This window comes from Anas acuta, chromosome 8, assembly GCF_963932015.1.
Source record: "Anas acuta chromosome 8, bAnaAcu1.1, whole genome shotgun sequence".
NCBI classification, from domain to species: domain Eukaryota; kingdom Metazoa; phylum Chordata; class Aves; order Anseriformes; family Anatidae; genus Anas; species Anas acuta.
In genome coordinates, this window is record NC_088986.1 from 10,323,113 (window position 1) to 10,343,175 (window position 20,063).

At 42.1% G+C, this 20,063-nt stretch overlaps 1 protein-coding gene across 1 annotated transcript in view; it reads left to right on the forward strand.

Annotated features, from left to right (window-relative positions):
• Nucleotides 1–20,063, forward strand: part of EIF2B3 (eukaryotic translation initiation factor 2B subunit gamma) — a 94,541-nt gene that overhangs the window by 46,091 nt on the left and 28,387 nt on the right. Inside the window, exon 6 of the mRNA XM_068691365.1 lies at nt 1,794–1,883. Within this exon, the coding sequence (XP_068547466.1) occupies nt 1,794–1,883 (90 nt within the window). The remainder of the gene's footprint in view (nt 1–1,793; nt 1,884–20,063) is intronic.

Consider the following 20,063-nt stretch of genomic DNA (forward strand, 5'->3'; position numbering starts at 1 on the left):
TGTCTCTCCCTCATTTCAATAAATTAACATGCCCGGTTTATAAGTACAAGGGAGCACTTTTTCTCAGACAAGATATGAACATTCTCCATCCCGTAAATCCACAAAATGTGGAAATCATCATCAGGATGCAGAGCAGTAGCGAGTCTGCAAATTTCCAAATGCAAGACCTCATTAAAGTCAGTGGATTCTTTTTGCATAAGGATCATTGCTATTTGGGCTGACTTCCACAGGAACATCTGGGCCACTGATAACATCAGTACTGGAGCATTGCTAGGTGAGCTCATGTTTTGTTAATGAAGTAATCTGCTGAAAGTGTGTATATCATTCTTTAGTATCACATACTTTACTCCAAAGTGCCATACTACTCTTATAGGAGCTTTTCTTTACGAGTGGGACTTAGAGAAAGTCTTTCTAGTTGTTAATACGCCTGTCTTGAATTCAGCGACACGCTTGAGAAGTGCCATCTATGTTTATAAAATGTTAAGACTTAAATACTTCAGTAGTTTAATGCACTAATAGAGCATTACACTGGAAAAAAAAAAAAAGGCTTATCAGGACACCTGATACTTCTGGTACCTTAGGCGTTAATAAGGATTCAGTGTGTTAGTGCTGGTTTACTAAACATATATATCTACGGGCCCAAGTTGTGAGTGATCCCTCTACTGAGCTAACGAAGTAATAACTGATCCTGATCACAAACATCTGACTTCAGTGTGTCCTGGAATAAGAAAACAAAGGTTGGATGGAAGACACTAGTAAGATGCATTTGTTAGCCTCAGGACTGAGAGTCCGGTTATGGATATTTGGAAGCAGTCCAGTGCAGTTAGGCTGTTGGTGGGTTTTGTCCTTTTTTTTTTTTTAATCTACAAGCTGATTATTGTGGCTTTTCTGTCCTGAGAAATGGTAGAGAGTGTTCAGGCATCCAAAACACTCCTAAATGGAGCTGCAGGTGTGTGGAAAGGAAGGTAATATTGGCAGAAAATATTTAGCTGCTTTGAGACAGGTTACATGAAGGGGTTCCACTATCTAAGATCAGAAAATGCATAAAGAGGAGTAATAGATGAGTCTTTCTGCTTTAAAGCTTTGTTCTTAAAATAGTGAAGCTGTAAAAAGACTTCTAAGTTACTGAAATATTAACCTGCCACTGGTCTGAAAGGTAAGACTTCCCTGTTTGCCATTGTTTGGCCAGCGATGAGAGGGAGTTTTACTGATCTTTTCCATCTTATTGGGCTGGAGAGGCAAATGCTTTGTAATTGAGCTGTGGAAGTCATTTGTAATGTGTAGCACAGGGAAGACGAGCAGACCCCATCTCCTGCTCCTATTTGCCTCCAGGAAGAGCTGGAAAAAATACAGTAGTGTTGTGTTTGCTAGCGGAACATGCACAGCCTTGCATATTAAGGCAGGCACTTAGCCAGGAGCTTTGAATTATTGTACCCTGACATTACCCACTGTAACTTTTAGCACTCTGGGCCCATTACTTTGGCTTCCTGCCCAGTAATGTGCAATTTCCACTTACATAAGAAGATGTAGCAGGAGTAATGACTCCTTGGAGGAGGTATTTTCTTTCGCAGCAAATCAGCCCAGGGCCAGCAGGTGTAAGTTTATAGACACAGTCCAGTAATGGCAGTCTGCACAGTTCTCCTGTCTCTTCTCCTGTCTCTCAATCCAGCAGAAGATGGAAAGGAGCAAATCTGCCTTTGCAAACTTCTCACAGTCCACTGACTTGATTGCAAAGTCAAACTCTTGCAAATAGCCATGCAAAACTAAATGGTTTTCCTTTTTTTGTCTTCCAGGCACCCTAGAATGCACATCAGAACAGGGCTGATGGATGCCCATCTCTACTGTCTGAAGAAATATGTGGTAGACTTCCTCGTAGAAAACAGGTAAGAAACCAAGCACAACGTGAGGTAGTAGCAGGTGTTGGCATTGACATGTGGTTCATACCAGAGCTTTTAAAGGAAGATTTGTTTCATTAAATTGGCTGATGTACAACAGAAATGTAAAAGAAGCCAGTTAAAAAAAAAAAAAACACAACACTTTACAATAAAAACAATACCAAGAGTTATGTCTGTTATTCTTTTTAATCTAATAACAGCAAAAGTGAAAGCTAAAAGTTTTGCCTCATTTCTGCATCTCTTGTTTTCCCAATGTAACTGTGCTTCTTGGCTGCTCATTTCACCAGGGCTCCCCCATTGTTAGGGCTGTGAATACATTTCTGACCTCTGATTTCCCCCACCACAGTCTGTTTTGGCCTTTGGAATCACCTTTTCTCTCCCCCTTCGCATCCACCACCACTGCAGGTGGGCTATCTCTGTAGCATCCTATGTTTTTAGCTTGTGATGTTCCTCTGTCAAAACTCTGAGACCACCCACTGAGAGTAAGAAAAACATCCATTTATGGAAGTGGAGTAGGATCTTAGCTATAATATTTCATGAAATAGACAAAAAAAAAAAAAAAAGCCCAACTGTTTATCTTTAAAAAAACAAACAAATGAACAACCCCCCTCACAGTAAGTAGTTCACTTTTGGAATTGATGTCTTGTTCCTAGAATTTTTACAGTGCTCTCATGTATGTTACATATATTGAATGCTCACTGAGTTCTCAAGAGTTTTTCTCCCTTTTAAGTAAGATGAAAGATAAAGGGGTTGGGTAAGTGTTATGTTCGTAGTGCTTTTCTTAGCAGATAAACTGACATGTGAGAAAACATTGTGGGTGGGTGAGTAGGGGGATTTGTGGTAGTCTTGACCATATAGAAACGTGGTGATGCAGTTGTATGCATGATTAAAGGAGCTCTTCCAGACTACAGCTCTGTGAGTGAGTTAAAATTAAGTGGAAAATCTGTGTTAACCCCCAGGGCAATTTCTTGCCATGCATAAGAATAAAGCTTATCCGATGCTGTGACTGGCACGTGGGGGCATTGTGCAAGTCATTTTAGATCCCATTTGTGTACGGGAATGTCTGAAAGGTGAGAAGGCTTCAGAAGCAACAGGTATTTTAAATCAGGAATGAGCCCTTTATTACCTGTATTTTAAACAGTTGCTGACGTTTTGGACACTTTGCTTCATGCTACCACAGGATGTACAGTGTTTATGCCTCTGTTTTGTCATAATACGTGTAGAGTTCATTTCTGGAAATCCCAGCCATCTAGTTTTGCTGGGGTTAGACACTTCTTGAATATTAGACATTTCACACGTTCAGTTCTTTTTTCCTTGGTACCTCATTCTGTTTTGAATTTAGATCATTAGGTCTGTGGGACAAGGACGGTCTTTGTCAGACGTGTCACCGTGTGTGACACAATGAAGCCTCTAAACATAAACTGTGGTCATTTCAGATTTCTAGGCTTTATGCCTTGGTAAAATCTTTGGTTTTGTCAGTGGTAGGATTTTACCTTGTATTAACCAAAGCCAGCAGAGTGAAATTCTGCTCTGCACTCCTGTAGTTGCCCCCAAGTGTGCTTAGACAAGTCCACTGGCTCCTTGCAGGTTTGACCAAGGATTTTTCTTTTTTACAGAAATCATTCTCTGTCTTCACTATTTTCATGAACCAGTGCTTATTTTGCATGAGGCTTCCATTACAAATACATGATCATAGCAGCTAGACAGTGTTTCTGAGATCCGATCACATTTGCCTTACCTAACTGCCTCATTCTCTTTGGAGAGAATATGTGCTGCTTATTCCCTGAACTGGGAGAGAGTCGGTTGCTAGTAATGTGCTTAACTGGCAAATCTGGAGAGTGGGCCTTGTGCCATGATGAATAACTTGGGCTTTCAGGCTTCTGGCACTGGTGGGCACTTGCAGCTTGTTTTTCTTCTCTGAGGAAGGGGAGGATGGTGCATACCCTGAGATCTTCCCATGTTTGGCAGCAGTATGCCAGGGCTTTTGAAAGACTCTGTAGAATATTTTTGCCTCAAAAGTCCTGACATTCACATAATTGTTTGGCTTTAGGGATTCTTTTTAATACCTTGTTTTTTAGCCTAGAGAGAACCTACGGTAAGACTTAGCCTCTCTGCAATTTTGCACCAGGACTGGAGAAGCTCAGATGCCTTGTTTAAGTTGTGCGTGTTTAAAACTAACAGCAGGGACTAAAGTGAACAGTGAAGCTCTTGTATGGTGCCAGGAAGTACTGACACAGTGTACTTCCTCAATATTACAATATTTACATTGTGTTAATATTTTAACAGCGGGGCTTGATGGCAGGCAGAACACCTTTTTTTTTATTGTCTATAGCTCAGTGAAGCATTTACATATTTTTTTTCCAAATTTTATTTTGACATACATGTACAAGAGCAGAAAAGATGTTGCCCAGCAATAAAAACATCAGACCCTACAACAGGCTAGAGCTCACCATTTTGCAGAGGAAAATTATGATTACTTCCAGGTCAAAGAATTGCATGAAAACTGGCTGTGTGTGGGATCTGTTGCTCCTAGTGGGATAAAAGCCCAGTGTAGTCCCAGTTTAGCTGCAGAGATGTGGTTAAAACGGCAACAAGCTCTCCCACGGTGAATGTAGTTTGCATATAGCTGCACCTGTAAGAGTAAATTGATTCCTCCACTTTGATCAGCTTAATGCTTGTAGTATGTGTATGCGAAGTCTGAAGTCGCTAGCAACTACTATGAAAATAGGAAAAAAAAAATGTGAAATGGCTGAAATTTTGTTCTGTCCAAGTATATGAATCTTGGCATTGAATGGATTTGGGACAACTTTGTTACACACCGCCTCTGAAAAGAGGCTCAATTGATTATTCAGCTCCAAAATGGAGCCATGATAGCTCGGCCACTGCCTTGCTTTCTGGTACTGGATAAACTGCTTATTTTTTTTCTGTGCACTTGTTTCCTCTTCTGGTTGTGACTGCTTGGAGAATAACCTGGTTTTGTTTGGCAACGCTGAGTTTCTAGTTTGGGGGGTATTAGAAGAGGTCAAAATACTGTTTAGTAGTTGGATATTCAGTTCATAGTCCTTTAATGTGTTTTTATGAACTTTTTTGAAAGGACTGAATAGTAGATTCTCCTGCCTGAAGTTTTATTGCACTATAGGAAACCAAACAGCTTCCTGAGTTTTAAAAAGCAAAAATCTGTGGTGCCTTTGAATAGAAGAGGAAATGGTCTGTTTATTAGAACCCCCTCAACTATGTATGTACTGACAGAAATCGAAAATATCACGTCCCTAACGTTATTTAAACCTGGGGAGATTATTTTTCAGGGGATGAAACTGCTTTTTCTCTCCTTGCCTAGGAGGAACAAAATGCATTTGGGCAGTTAAAACCCCCATCTCCGTTTCTCTCTCAGCCCCTAGTTTAACAGCGAGTCTCAGTGAAATCTTCACACGTGTGGCAGTCCTACCCTGAGTCTGCCCAAGTCAAATGCACATGGTTCTTGGGGAACAGCAGCACAAATTATTGCCCCAAGCAGTTTGTTCTTCCCCGCAGCTGGGATTTACTCCTTCCCTCCTCTCCATGCCCCTGCATCGCCAGGGAGGACTGAGCATCTGGAGGCTCTTTTTCAGCAGCTCAGGGCAGAGCCAGGCTGAGATATGTGTACCAGAGACATCCTAGCTCTGCTCTGGGACAGGCAGCTTCATCCCTGCATCCCCGTGGATCCCTGGCACCGATGGTACCTGCTAGATTCAAGAGGTCGTGGCCATTCCCTGCTTGCTACCAAACACATTTATCCCTTCCGAGCAGGGGCCGGGGCCTCAGCATGAACAAGCAGCAGCTTGTTCGGGCTGAGTTTTCTGCTGGTTATAGCTGTCCGTGGGGTTTTTCTCTGAAGGGACCTTTGGTTCTTCCCCAGGCTCCCCTCTGCATCCCTGCAGTGAGCCTTACTGAGGTTTTCATGCTTTGGCAGTGGTACGGAGTCCACCAAATCATAGCCCAGCTTCGCACAGAGCTCCGTGTGTGTTGGGGGGGGGGGATGTTAAAACCCTGATTTCCCTGTATTCAGGCAACAGCTTTTCTTTCTAAACTTGTCAGTTTTCCTTTCTAAACGTTTCCCTTTTCAGAATAAAGCAGAGCCGAGGTGCTTTCAGTCAGCCGTAGGTGCTGTGCTGCGTGGAGCCGGAAAGGCGGACAAGTGCTGGCCGCGTGCTGGCTGCCGGAGCTGCGCTGCCAGCACAGGGCAGCGATAGTTGAAGGTGAACACCTGCACCGCACGATGAACTGCACAATATTGCTTTTCTTCAGAAGATCATTAGGCGGGCCGAGTCAGCAGGCTAGACAGCAGCCGAGGCTGGAGCTGGCTGGGGGCACGGCTCCACCCCACAGCTGGCGGGCCTCACACCCCTGGGGCCCTGGGGTGGCAGCCAGCACAGTAGCCAGTCCCCTTTTTGGCACTCTCCTGAGTGCTAGGTTGGAATCCTGCCTTGTTGCTGCATTCAGGGCAGATGGAAGAAGAGAGTCCTTATTCCCTTTTTCCTTGTGAACTTCATCTGGAGAGGAGGGCAGGATCTGGGCCTGCGCCTCGAGCCCAGCGCAGACATTTCTTTACTACATGCTCACAGTTTGCTTGCTAATAATCTCTGCAAAGCTGCTAGCAGCAGAGATGTGATCAAAGGGAAATTGTATTGTTGTCTGCGCTGTTTTTTCCAGGTTCTTTCTAAAGCTCAGACCTCATGAAATAAGTTAGCTGATTTGAAGGGAAGAAAGAGTAAATATAAAGCAACCCCTTCTCCCACAAAATTTTAACGTGCTAAATTCAAACTTGTTTTGAATATTTAAATATTTAAAGTGTGAGTCTCTTTTTATATTTCGTCTATATGTTGAAAAATATATATGTAATATGCATTTATAATACGTATCTACATGAATTATGTTGCACCAAGTCAGTTGTGCAGGTACAGCTGACGTCTGTTAGATGTGTCAGGATTTCATCCTGCTCACGGCTGAAACCTGCAGATATGTGAAGCCTGCCACTTCCACCTCTCATTGAGGAATACCAGAAAATCAGAAAGCCAGACTGATGCTGCTTAAAACAAGGAAGTATGCGGTCATAACTTCCCCAAATCATTGTTATTCAATGCTGAGTTCACAAAGTTAAGTACCTGGCAGTTAGGAAGTGCCACAGCTGAGGCTTCCTGTGCAGCTTTTTGTTTTTTTATGTGCCACGTGTTATGGTACAGTCCCCAGTTACATGGCTCTGTTCTTTTTCTCTCTCACTATTGCTTCATTTGGCACCTGATGCTCGGTGAAGGAGATGCTGTTTAAGATGGTATGTAATTTCTGTAGTTCAGATGAAGGCCACCCACCTGCTTACTGTTAAAACCCAGTTCTGAAGACAGCCTAAATACTTTCCTTTCAGATTCTTGATGCTCCTCCTGACACTAGAATGCCCTGCATGCATATCATTAACTATCTTTCAAGCACCCCTATTAGCAAAGTAGGGGTCTGTCTCCATTCTGAAAGGGGGAGGAAACTAAGGCACACAACAGTTGAAATTCGAAGCATTTTTGACTTAAGTATGCCATTTTTCAGTCCTTAGTATTATACACCGCTCTTAAAATGATGGAGGAATCTTTTCCATCGTGATAGTTGCCACAAGTTGATGCTGATCAAATCAAAAGTACTTAATCAGAGGCAACCTGCAGAAATTAGATTTGTGTTCTGCATTCAGCAGCATCTCTAAACTTCCTCTGACAGAAGGGAGTTGGGAAAAAAAAAATGGTTTTTCTGGCATCATTCATTTACCTTAAATATTAGCAGTTCTCCTCTCGCAGCCCTCTGCCTTGTGTATTTAACACACATGTTCTAACAAATGAGGCAGTCATTCTTCTGCCTCATTACACAGCCTCGATTCATCCCCAGGGTATAGTCCATCTTTACATCAGGCGAAGAAGAGATCGAGACTGGGGAGAGAGGAAAAGTAGGTGAATGTGTTTTTGAAGGATTGTGTCAAAATGTGTACGCACGAGGTCTTATTTTACTTATACAACCTTAATTAGGTCTGGCTTTTCTTAATTTGAGTGCCCAAACTGTTACCTGATGTTCATGTAGAATGGTATATGTGTATGTATGAATGTATATTAATTCTAAGAGTGTCATTCAAAATCAGTCAGGCTACTGTGACTCGTGCTAATGGAGTAGCTGTTATCAGCACAGATTTATCACCTGCTAGGTCAGCCAGCAGAACGAGATGTGATGCTCTGAGCTTCAAACAATATCCAGCTCAGCCTTTGTAACCTTGGCCTGGAGCATACTCTGGTACTCCGTGGAGTAGAGCATAAGCAGCCCAATTACCTTGCAGGAAGAGAGAGAGAATGGAGCATGCCCAACATGGAAGGACTGAAAAAAATGTAGCTGCAAAACAGATCTTTTCCAAGCATGTGCAAACAGTGGTTTTTCAGACTTAGCTTGATGTAGTATGGGCACTTTTTATGTTTACAAATGTAACGCCCTGACGAAAAAAATGACTGTGTGCCAAATTGCAAGCATGAAAATGCGAGAGCTTTTCAGCAGAGCAGTTGAAATATTTTTAACATGGACAAAACAAAGTATTTTTCCATAATTTTGTTCTTGGAAATAACTGAGACATTTTTTTGATGAAGCTATCCAAAAAAAATCAGCTTGAGGCAAACACCTGGCATGGGTAATTTCAGCCAAAACAGTTAAACTTTGGCAAAGTTTATAAACAGATGAAAACAGAAACTTACAATAGGAAATGCTGGGCAATTTATCTATAGGCACCCCAGTTGTGCCATCTCTGAAAGCTATCCATTTTTTTTCGAAAAGCAGATGCCATTTTGTGTTTGCTCAGATGTTATGGTTGCTCCATTATGCACAAGGGTAGCAGCTGCATTTTCTAAACCAAGGAGACATTTGAACTTCATTTCAAAAGTCTCTATATGTTGTATACATGAAAAAATAGGGGATTTTTAGCACACATCTTCCTCTTAGACATTAGACCTCTTCACATGCTTTTGTGGTGTCCTTTCCCTTTTTTCCTTTCACTCCATACTAAGAGGAGGGTAAAAATTGTGTTCTGTAATATATTAATGTATTTTGCAAATCACCATTTTGTCCTGAACCGAGTACTTTTGAATTGCTGGGCGTAGAAAAAGCCACTGTTTCCAGTGTTGGGTCACCTGGGAATTGGGCAGCTCTGTTTTGTGGCCAGAAGGAATGGTGAAGGAATGGTGTGCGGTGCTGGAAAGGCAAGAATGACAAACAGCAGCCCTGCGGTCACTTTGAAAGGCCTGAGTAAGCATTTGCAGTGCCTCGTCCTGGGAGTGCTGAATGCTAACACTTCACCTGCCGCCTGGGAATCCACTTTTCCCCCTGGGGAGCCTTCCCTGGGGGTGCAGCCGGAGGAGGCAGAGCTGGAGGTAAGGCACCAGGGCGGCTCTTCTGCAGCTCTCCCAGCACCGAGCTGCCTGCCAGCGTTTTTGGTGTAGAGAAACTCTTCTCTGAACTGAGCAAAGCTGCAGGAGACTTCATAGCCAAAGTCGGTATGATTTGTTTGCAAAGTTAAACACTGCTTTTTCTGAACTGCTGAAATAAATAAGAGCAAATCGTGTGAGGTCATAGAGCTCTGCCTTTCCAAGCTGCTTCAGCTGCGCTCCCAGAGCAGCTTCGCTTCTCAGCTCCCCTCGACCCTGTCCAGAAAACCTCCGCTGGGCCAGCCCGGGGAGAGGAAGGTTTGCTGCCTCTGTGCTCCGTCTTCCGAAATCGGTGGCTGGGAGAAGAGCTGCAGTGCAGCCACCCTTCTTTTCCCCGAGAAATGCCAGGGCAGTCTGGGGCAGGCAGAGGGTCTTTGCAGACTGGAGGTGCGAGTGCCTTGTGCTGAAGCTCCTGCTTGGCCGGCTGCGTGCTGTGCTGTACACAAAGGCCCCCGCAGGTTTATATTAAGGTGCTGCCCAGACTAAACCAGTGCATTTTTTTTTCTTTTTCCCCCTCTAAATGCCTTTTTATCATTCAGGCTGTCACCTGTGTTTCCTGGCAAAGGCTGCTGGCTGGGGGAGGTCTGGCAGAGCTGAACGCCCAGCTTGGTGGTCTTTGTGTGGCTGCCTGAAAGATGGCTTAAAACAGAACCTGCTCTGTGAATACCTGCGAGTTAACATGTGTCAGCCGTGTGGCTGGAAGGTTTCTCCTCTGCTGTAAAGAGAGATTTTATAATGAATACTTTCCTTGTGATTAAAATGGGTAGATAAACAAATAGCTCCTACAGGAAGTATACTGTGTGAAGACAGGGCAAATAGATTGTAGCTCTCCAAACAAGGAAAGGGAGAGGGGAAAAAAAAGAAGGGGGGAAAAAAAAAAACCACCAAGCTCCTCCTTAGTGCATTTAATCTATTAGAATGTGAAATAGCAATTTATCTTTCCCATTTCCTTTCCTTGTCAAACATATACAGCTGTTGGAGCTTTCTCTGTTCCTTCCTAGAAATGCCAGGACTTGAATTTGTTGATGCCGTCCTCCTCCGGAGTATTGCTGCTTTTATCATCCTTCCATGATACCAGTTGTGCTCTCTCCTGAAACCTCAGGGGAAGAAAACGTAATGATCCCAACTAGATTTAAACAAATTACGATTCTTCTCCAAATCATTTCTGTAATAAATATAATTACTCTTCCTGTTAGTGCACTAGCAGGGAGCAGACAGATCCTTGGATGTGCTGAACTGGAGCTGATTATCTTCATGACTAACTGCAAATCTGTCTTTGAGACCATGGTATGCTTTATTATTCATGTGCCTGAGATGCTGAAGCATACTTGGTCACAGTTTGCACGGTATTCTGTTCATGCAAACAGCTCCTCGTGCAAAATTCTGCAAAGTAAATGTTAAAAGTTGTTAATTTGTCTTCTAACCATGACTTGCAGAATTGGATAACGACCCTTTGGGTTTCCTCTGAAAAGTGAACGTATAAAAGATGTGGAAAAGGCTTTTCAACCAGCAATGCAAATATTATAGAAAAATTTAGGTTGGGGAGGGACCTCTTGCAGTCTCTAAACTGTCCTCCTGCTCAAAGTAGAGCTAATTTATGTGTTGCTCAGGGTTTTTGTTTTTTGCAGTTGTTTCGAAAATCTCAAAGGATGGAGACTGGGCCTTGTCCCAGGACTGTACCACTCACTGGAAAGTTGTTTTCTTTATGTCCCAACTGGAATTTCCCTTGTTGCAGCTTATGTCCATTGCCTCTTGCCCTTTCACTGTTCAAGTCTGAGAAAAGTCTGGCTGTCCTCTATATCGCTCCGCTTTTGGTAGTGGAAAACTGTAATCAGATCCCCCTGCAGCCTTCCCTTCTGCAGGCTGCGCAAACCCCGCTCCCCCAGCTTCTCCTCGTGCATCATGTGCTCCTGGCCCTCTTGGTGGCCTCAGCTGGGCTTGCTCTATCTGATAATAAACATTAAAAATTAACTATTTTTTTCCACTGTTTCCATGCAGTTGCAGTTTCTGTGGGTAACCTTTAATCAAACTGATGTTTGTCTTCGTATGAGACGGGGATTTTGAACCAGTGATGAATGAGAATTCTTCTATCCATCTGCGTGTGCTTTTCTCTTTTTTTTTTTTTTTTAATTTTTTGTTAAGTCATTGCCACTTGGAAAGCATCATCCTAAGCATTCTTTCTTCAGTGCAGTACTGTCTCTTCCCCACAGCACTGCTTGCATGTTGGATAATACTTGGGGTGAACGGATTATCTTCTCTTGATAGATGTTTTCCTATGAGGATTCAGTCCTTACCTGTGCTGTCATGACTTATTTCACTTGTGGTGGAGGACACAATTCACCTCTATTTCTGTTCGTGTGACCTGAATTTCTCACCAAGATTTTGCAGCTTTAAAAGAATTTTTCAAGATAATGTTTTCTGTTCTTCTCCTCCCTGATTTGTTTCTAAATCTCTTTTCTTCCCTACCACCTTCTGAAACACTGAACATCACCTTTTACTCAGGGGTTGAACGAACTTCTGGAAAAGAGAGTAATTGTTATATAAAATAGTAATTATTTCCCTACTCTTCTACTTTTCATAGTTATTGTATTCTGGATGTCAGTTCAAAACCAAATTTCATTGCGCCTTAGCCCAGTCCAGTGAAATGTGAACAGCAATAAAGGTACCCATAACGCTGTTGCTGACTTCATTATTGCATTGGATTGTCGTGGTGGGAAACTCCCTTCCTGCATATGGAAGGGAGAATAAGCACTCCTCGGACACACGTGCCTGAATAGAGTAAGTCAGGGAATTACAATAAAGAGAAATAATAATTAAAAAACAAAAAAAGTAAAACATTTTAAAGAGCTACAGGCCAGTCTATAAGAAATGTTGAGTGCTGTCATTAAGTTACCAGTTTTGTATAAGTCAAAGTCCTGGATTTAGACAAGACGTGATATTTCCCGAAATCAAAGATGAAATGTAGGGCATAGAACGTTTTACACCAGTCTTTTCCAGATGCATACCACCCTGAAAGAACAGTGAGTAAAGAGGAGGAGATAGACTACGTTGGCCAAAAAGCTTCGTCTTGGAGTTCTTCAAGAAAGGATAGTGACAGCTGACACGCAAACAAAAAAACAAGTTAGTTGTATCACAGTAGAACATGGGAGGTGACCTACCCAAGGGCCGGAGCAAGGACTAGTGATCAACAGTTAGGATGAGATTTAAGGTAAGAATGATTATTGGAGAGAAGGGTATGGAAATGGTACAGGTGAAAGCAGAACTGGAAGAATTAAACATCAGAGCTTCCAGGTTATCTCCCAGGCTGCTGAAAACTGGGGCGTGTTGTTGAGACCAACCGGGAACGCATCCATTTGATTGCAGAAAAGCAAGAGCAGTATTTGCGTGGAGTGGAGCAAATTGATACAGAAATCTGCAGTGCCTGTAGTGCAGCCTCAGTGGAGCAGGGCGAAAGAACTTAACCCACATAAAGCTGCAGATATATCAATATTTTTTGACACCGAGGTGTTTTATATGGACAAATTCTGAAGTGCTTAAGTCTATCTAAACATGAGCTTCCACACCTAAAGTTTACACAGTTTTATGGATACGTGTCAACCTGACAAATGCATCGCATGCGTGTGTTTGCTTAGGCGTTTTATGAGAATGCCTCTGTTTGATGCACTTTTCAGAAAAGGAGCCTGATTTCAAAGGCATTTAGCAAAGAGTTGGTAACTCAGACACAGATGGTTGCAAAGGCGGAGGTGGGAGAGAATGGGGGAAGATGAGTTCTGGCAAGGAAACGCACTTGGTGCAGGTGCGCTTGTTTTAGAAGAATGGGATGCTGTCTGGGAATGAATGAGATCCATTCCTCAGCAGCTCCTACGACCTGCCAAACACCCTGGGTGGCCTCCGACGGCCTCGGAGATTTTGGTCAGAGAGAAGCTCTAAAAACGTCTAAACCTGCTGGCATTCCCAGGCAAAAGATGCATTAGTCTGGTGTCCCAGGCTGCTTTGTGAGTGGGCAGAGTTAAGGTTGCTCGGATGACCTGGGCTGAGTTGTGCGCACGCTTTCAAAGGCATTGAGTGTGTAGCTAAGGAGTTTTAATTGCTGCGGTCAGTTTTTGGGAAAGCTGCCTCGTTTCCCAAAGGGTTTCTTGGCAGAAGCGGGAGCAGATCCCTGCTCCTTCAAGTGCATCCAGACTCGGGAGAGCTCGAGAACGGCTTTTATGTGGTTTGCAGCCCCACCATCCCTTGCGTGCTTTGATCTGGATCCTCTCTGCGTTGTGATGCCCGCGACTGTCACTCGTGTGCTGCCTCCTGCTTGCCCCCAGCCAGCAGAGCGCAGGATGCTGACGGTGGTCCTGCAATTTTAGGAAGTCGTTCATCACCCTGAGCCTCCAAAGCAAAGCTGTGCAGTCATCCAGGCTTGCTCTGCGATGGCTTTTCAAGTGCTTTCTCCAGCCATTATGGATGTGGGAGAAGGCTGCTGTCAGATTTGAAGGTTTTGGGTCGAAAATAGTATGGAAAGACAAATGAAGCCCAAATGCAGTCATGTGGAATTGCCTTTTAGCAGAACGTTTCTCAAAGTTTCCTTCTGTTCTCCGTAGGCTTTTAGCTCCAAAAATAAGGAAAGGCATTGATAAATATGTTAATTAATATCAAATTGGGGCTGTGTGAGAAACTTACTCTTTTTGTAGTAAAAATTGTTGAGAGTAGAACATGACAAATAGGGTGTAGCAAGAAATAACATCTGTTTGGTGCCATGAGTGGTGCTGGGGATTATTGCATTAGGCACAAGTGATTGCCTGGTAGTTTATGGGCTTGCCTGGTTGCTGTAGAGTTTTCCTTTATTATAATTAGGTTTGGATACACCAAAAAAAAAATATGTATTATTGAAATTATTGAAAGATAGAGGGGCAGATTAGCCTTCTGCAGGGCTGTGGAACGCCCTCCAAATTTATCATTTGATATTTTTTCCTTTTGTACAAAGTCCTTGCCTGCTTTCTCCGCATTCTTAGCATGTCTCAGAAATTCCAGCATTTTTAGCAGTGAATCAGTGAGAAGAAGGGGAAAAGGCCCGTAATTGCTTTTTCCATTGTGCTTGTTAAAACCGCATTGTGGGAAATGGACCCAAACACTGTCTTTTAAGTGGTGTTGAGTCTGAGGCAGGTGGTATTAACTCGGGACTGCATTAACTCTTTTCAAATCTCTTTCCTGTTTCCTTGAGGAAACATGCCTGGTGTATATATGTGGCAAGGGCTGTTTGCCTGCCTCTCGCATTGACATTTTAATTTGGTCCATGATATAAATATCATTTCCCTAATCCCCCTTGCCCTGACCCTGTTTTGTCTTTTCTTCAAAGTGAGTTGACTTTTTTTTTTTTTTTTTTTTTTTTTTTTTTCCCTGAAGGAGGGGGGAGGAGATGGGAATGGTGGCTGGCTGCTCTAGTTTGGAGCATTAAACGCTGGGGAAAAAATCTCCGAGTAACTGTTGTTTCTTTCTTTGTATTCACATGGAAATTTTTAATCTCCATCAAAGGATCAGGAGAAAATAACGTTGAGATTCAACAAGAGAGCTCCCAGCTTACATGGAATTTTTAAATGTTATTTGGCTTTATCCTTTAAGCGATGAGAACCATGAACTATGTACCTACAGGGTTCAGAATTAACTTTTCTCTTTCTTCCAACACACCCTTTTTTTTTTTTTCTTTCTCTCTCCCCGTTTCTTACATCTTTATTGTTCTGAGTAAACACGCAACTTCTTTTGGCCAAAACTATAAGTGCCTTAGGATTTGTTTAGTTGTATTTATGTATACATTTCTAACGTTAATTATGAGCACCAGTCTGAAATACAGCCTCATGTTCTCCTTTTGATGTGATCTGAAGAATCTCTGTGCGAGGCCACAGAGCAGAGATCAGAACCCAGCCCACTGTATGCACGGAGTCATACAAAAGCTAACATTAAACTATTAAAAAAAAAAAAAAAGACAAAACTGGGTAAGAAAAGGGCTAATAATCTGCTTGCTTTAGGAATCACAGACGCTATCTGTGCCTGTAGAAATAGCTGCTTGTGCTAATAATGATAGCAAGTGAGACCCCCTGTAACCAGTCCAGGGAGGGCAATAGCAGATTTCACAGGTGGGTGCTGACAGCAATGGAACATTTCACGCTTCATCACAGATTAATAAAAAAAAAAAAGGAAGGATATTAAAATGCTAATACTCATTAATACTGTTTTATGGTGTTTAACATTAAACATGGAAAATGAAAATGAATGACAGCTGGTAAATGGAACTGACAGTCCTGTTCAGGCTTGTAAGGAATAGCTGCAGGAAAGAAAAGCTGGGGATGCTCCCATCCTGCAGCGGGTCTTGCCAAGCAGCACCTCCTAGTACCCAGCCGTTTGCAAGATATCTTAAAGTTACACTTAGGTAGGCTGTTCTGTTGCTGGAAAATACTCAATGAGATTTTTTTCTTTACCAGCATTGGTCAGAACCGTTATTCTTTGTGTTGTCTGAAAGAGAGCCGCCGGCAATATGTACATCTAAGGAGCAGAAATCACAACCCACTGAAAGATTGTGAAATATATTTGTTTTTAAGTTTAGCTGGTCATCTTTGTCTTTGGTTGGTTGATTGGTTGTTTTTCCCAAACCCGTCTTGCATTTCAGTTGGCTCCATTGTTCTTCATTTCTCACAAAAGTTTCAATAAGCTTGTTTTCATCCCAAAGACAGCTGTATTTGAGCTGGCCCTCTGTGATCCATAATATAATATAATAATAAAGAGACACAGACTTCAAACATCCAAAGAGACTTACCTCTGCAATATCACAGACTGTTCTAACTTCTGCTTAGCTATGTTTAAATATGAAATTTAAAGATGCAGGATATTTTTACCTAGTGTTCTTAACGAGTTAAGGTTTGGGTGGAAGTCAAAATTTTAACTCTGCCCTTTTTGTCATACAGAAATGCCAGGAATAGTGGGAAGACATCACAGTGAGTAGGGACCACGGATAAAGGGATTCTGAAAGCATACATGTAGTACTTCTTTCTCCCATGGTGACAGTACTCAGTAAAGTTACAGTTGTTTGGCCAAGTATCCATTCTTCTATCTGAGTATTTTAGGTTTGACATAAATTTATTCTTGAATATCCTAGATTTGTAATGCCTAAGTCTGAGAAGAATCACCAGGTCAGGGCAGGATAGCTGACTGTAGATGAGTGATGTGTACTCTGAGCTGACATTAAGTGCATGACTTTTCCCAGGAATTCCTTTGCTGTTGTGTTGTTGGTTTTTGTTGTTGTTTTAATCTCGTCTTGAATTTCCAGCTGTTTCTTGCACAGACACCATGAATTTCAGCTGCCCCATTGCCTTCATTTCCCCTGTGTACGCACTGTCTCCTGATACACTTGCTGATTTCCTCTTCTGTTGTGACCTACTGCCTGAACAGAGGACTCCATCCCGGATATATTTATTCATTTATATGCTTGAAATGTTATCAAAATCAACACATTCCAGAACTGCTGCCATCTCTCGTTTTTCTCAAGAGACCGAAGCCACGTTAGGTGCTCCAGGGTACCCCTTCCTTTACAAGAAGCAGTTTATTGGCACTGTCAATCTTGGGTTAATTGAAAACCTGCTACTTGGCAGTTTAATTGAAAATCTGCTACTTTCTGCTGAGGTGAAAACAGACAGATATCACTTCAAAAATAAAATTTGGGGGAATGAAAAACCACGAAAAAGGCTTGTCACTTCGGCTGGAATTTACAAAAGCATGTTTATTTTGGCAAATGCTTCTCAAAAGCAGGTTCATTTTTATCGTCTCTACCAACTGGATTAGCCTGGGAGGTGTCAGACCATGGTTACTCAAATTTGGCTTATTGCTGGGTTTTTGCCAACATTTTCTATGCCCTTCTCTCCTTCTACCTACCCCTCCACTTTCTTTCCCCTGGATGTAGTAGATTTTTCTTTACGTTGATCTCAGCGGGTGTTTCATTCATACTCCTTGGTGCTGGAGAAAATAACATGCTTAGAAACCAGGGTGCTGCCAAGTTTTACAATTTGAAGAGAATAAAAAAAAAGCTTTAAAATTAGCATCTTACACTTTCTAATTCTTAATATACACGCGTCGTTCAGAATGTTATTATAAGAATTTTTATCACATTGGACCAGAAACATCTTCAGTTTTTCTCCTGAACTGGGATTACAGGCTGGTTGGTACGTCCAAACTCTTGATAATTGATTTTTTTTCTTTTGACAAAGGTTCTTCACTCCTACCCCTCCTTTGATTTGAGTTCCTTTTCTAGTCCCAGCCAGATGTTTGCTTTCCCCAGCTGTTGACAGTCAGATAATATTCTCACGCTATCACTTCATATATCCACGCTTGCAAGATCTGTCACAAAAAATTCCCCAATTTTTGTCGCTGTGAGCCTTGCTGCAAATGTTTTAATTCTTTCCAAAGGAAAATTCCTTTAATGTTACAAATAAGTTCTGCTTAAACAGCAAGCAAAGGCAAACTTTCCCCTTTTTCCTTTTCCAGTAAGAAGGGTGTGTTCCTGGGCCACATCTTATAGATGACCCAGAGACTTTCTCCACCTTTGCCGAAGGAATGTGGCTAACACTTCAGAGAATTGCAGGAAAACTGCAGGAACTTTGCCAAGAAAGAGTAAAACAGCGAAAACCAGGAAAAAAATTGTCTTTCCATCTTTCCTCTGCTTTCATTTCCTACCGTGTTGTGTTGTCCTCTGCATCAGACTATTTAAGGCTGCCAAATACTTGGCTATTTTATAGGTAATATATCTTATAAATGCCATGGCCAGCCTCTGAGGGAAACACAGGATTGTCGGTTTTGGATGGAGTATAAAACCCGAGCAGGAAATCATTGCTGAATGGCACAGCTGCAGGCAAACATTTTAGGCTAGTAAAGTGCCCATCTGCACAGCCACACGTGGGGCGGCAGCGGCAGGGTGTGCCTGCAGACGGAGAGGGTTTGCGATCAATGGGTGAAGTGGTTTGCTTCGTTAGCTCCTGAAATGCAGCTATCTGAAGATGGTTATGATGTTATTTTAAAGAACGGAGATTGCAGACCAGAGCTTTCCCCTTTTCTTTAAAGAAATAAAAGCAGAATTTCAGATGTGGGATGGGTGAGAGATGACCCCGCTGCCAGATGGAGGATGTGGCACGACCTACAGTGAAGGACTGGAGGAAAAGCTTGCTGAGGAAAAGGAAAACACCATGTTTCTTCTTAGGTGGTGATCACATCTGAATCCTCCTGTCAAAGTCCGAGATAGGAAGGATTGTTCAGGCCTTTAGTTCTGTCTGTGGTGTTCACCTGAACAGGGACCTGCAAGGGTTGTGACCTGTGTTTGATAAAGCACGAGCTGTTTAAGATCCCACTTAGCTAGAGGGTTTGCCAACTTAAAATTACTTTCAGGAAACTCATTCCAGCACTTTCCTCTTTTAATTTCACCTATTATTTGTTCCTAGCCTTGCTGTTTTCCATTCTGAATAACTCCCCTTCTTTTGCAAGTTATCATCTGATGAGTTCATTTAGTCAAGCTCTCTGTGTTTAGTTTTCCCAGTCCTTCCTCTGAAGTTTAGCACTTCCTGCTACACGTGCCAACTTGCAGTTTATTTTCCGCCTGATTTTCCCAAGCGCTACTTTCAATAATCCACAATTCAGTAACTAAATGCAGATTGTTAAAATAATGAAACAACAACAATAAAGCTCTTTTAAGACTGCAGCTCATGCTCTGCAACTGTAACAATGATTCATTTGTTGGTGTTTTTTTTTCCCAAATACTTTATTGAAAAATAGAATTACCTTCTAGTAGTCAAAATTAAGTTACAGGGGTTATAATCTCATTGCACAGTAGACTTTCTACACTGATATTTGTCTATTGGGAAGGTTTCTTCTTGATTCATTGTAATGTATAAATCGATGCAAGAGGGGAGATAATCTAGTGATTGTGGTCATTGTTTAAAGCATTGGTGGCTTAGGTTCAAGTCCCTGCTTCATCACAAACCTCTCACAACTTCTCTGACTCCTGCTGTTGAGGTGTCAAAATTAATATAGCAAAAATTGAAATCTGTACGTGGGGAAAATGCTGAAATCTTTGGAAGCTTTTCTATTGAATTTGATGTATTTTGGACTGGTGTGCCTAAAGAATATTAAACTCTTGGGACCTAAACTTGTTAATTTCTGTTGGTTAAAGGGCTGAGACTTTAAAGTGCTCTTGATGGTTCACGTGTGCAGGAGGACGTCATTAATGTCTATATTAGAAATAACTTCATTTAAGAATCAGATATTTCAGATATCCTTGAGCATTTCCATACTTTTGTCATAAAGAGAAGGAACTTCTTTGGGGTTTCCCCTATACACACTTTATTCTCTCTTTTCCTGTAAACAGATGCCATTTTTAAGCCATGTAAAATGGATTTCAGTTGTTGCCATTGTGGTGTTGGCACTGTTCTGCATTCCATCTGCACACCACCATGAATGGCAGGGTGATGGTTTATTAAATTATAGGCATTTCTGTTAGAATATAGGGGAACTGGTTCTGAAGATAAAGCTTTTTCCCTGTTTTGAACCTTCCTTTATAAATTAATGTATTAAGAAAGCACATGACTGCTGGACCTGTGTGCCACATGTCTTGGGCTATTTGGCATTTGGATTTGTCCTCATGAAAAACTGCAAAATGCTAATGTTATGCAAAAAA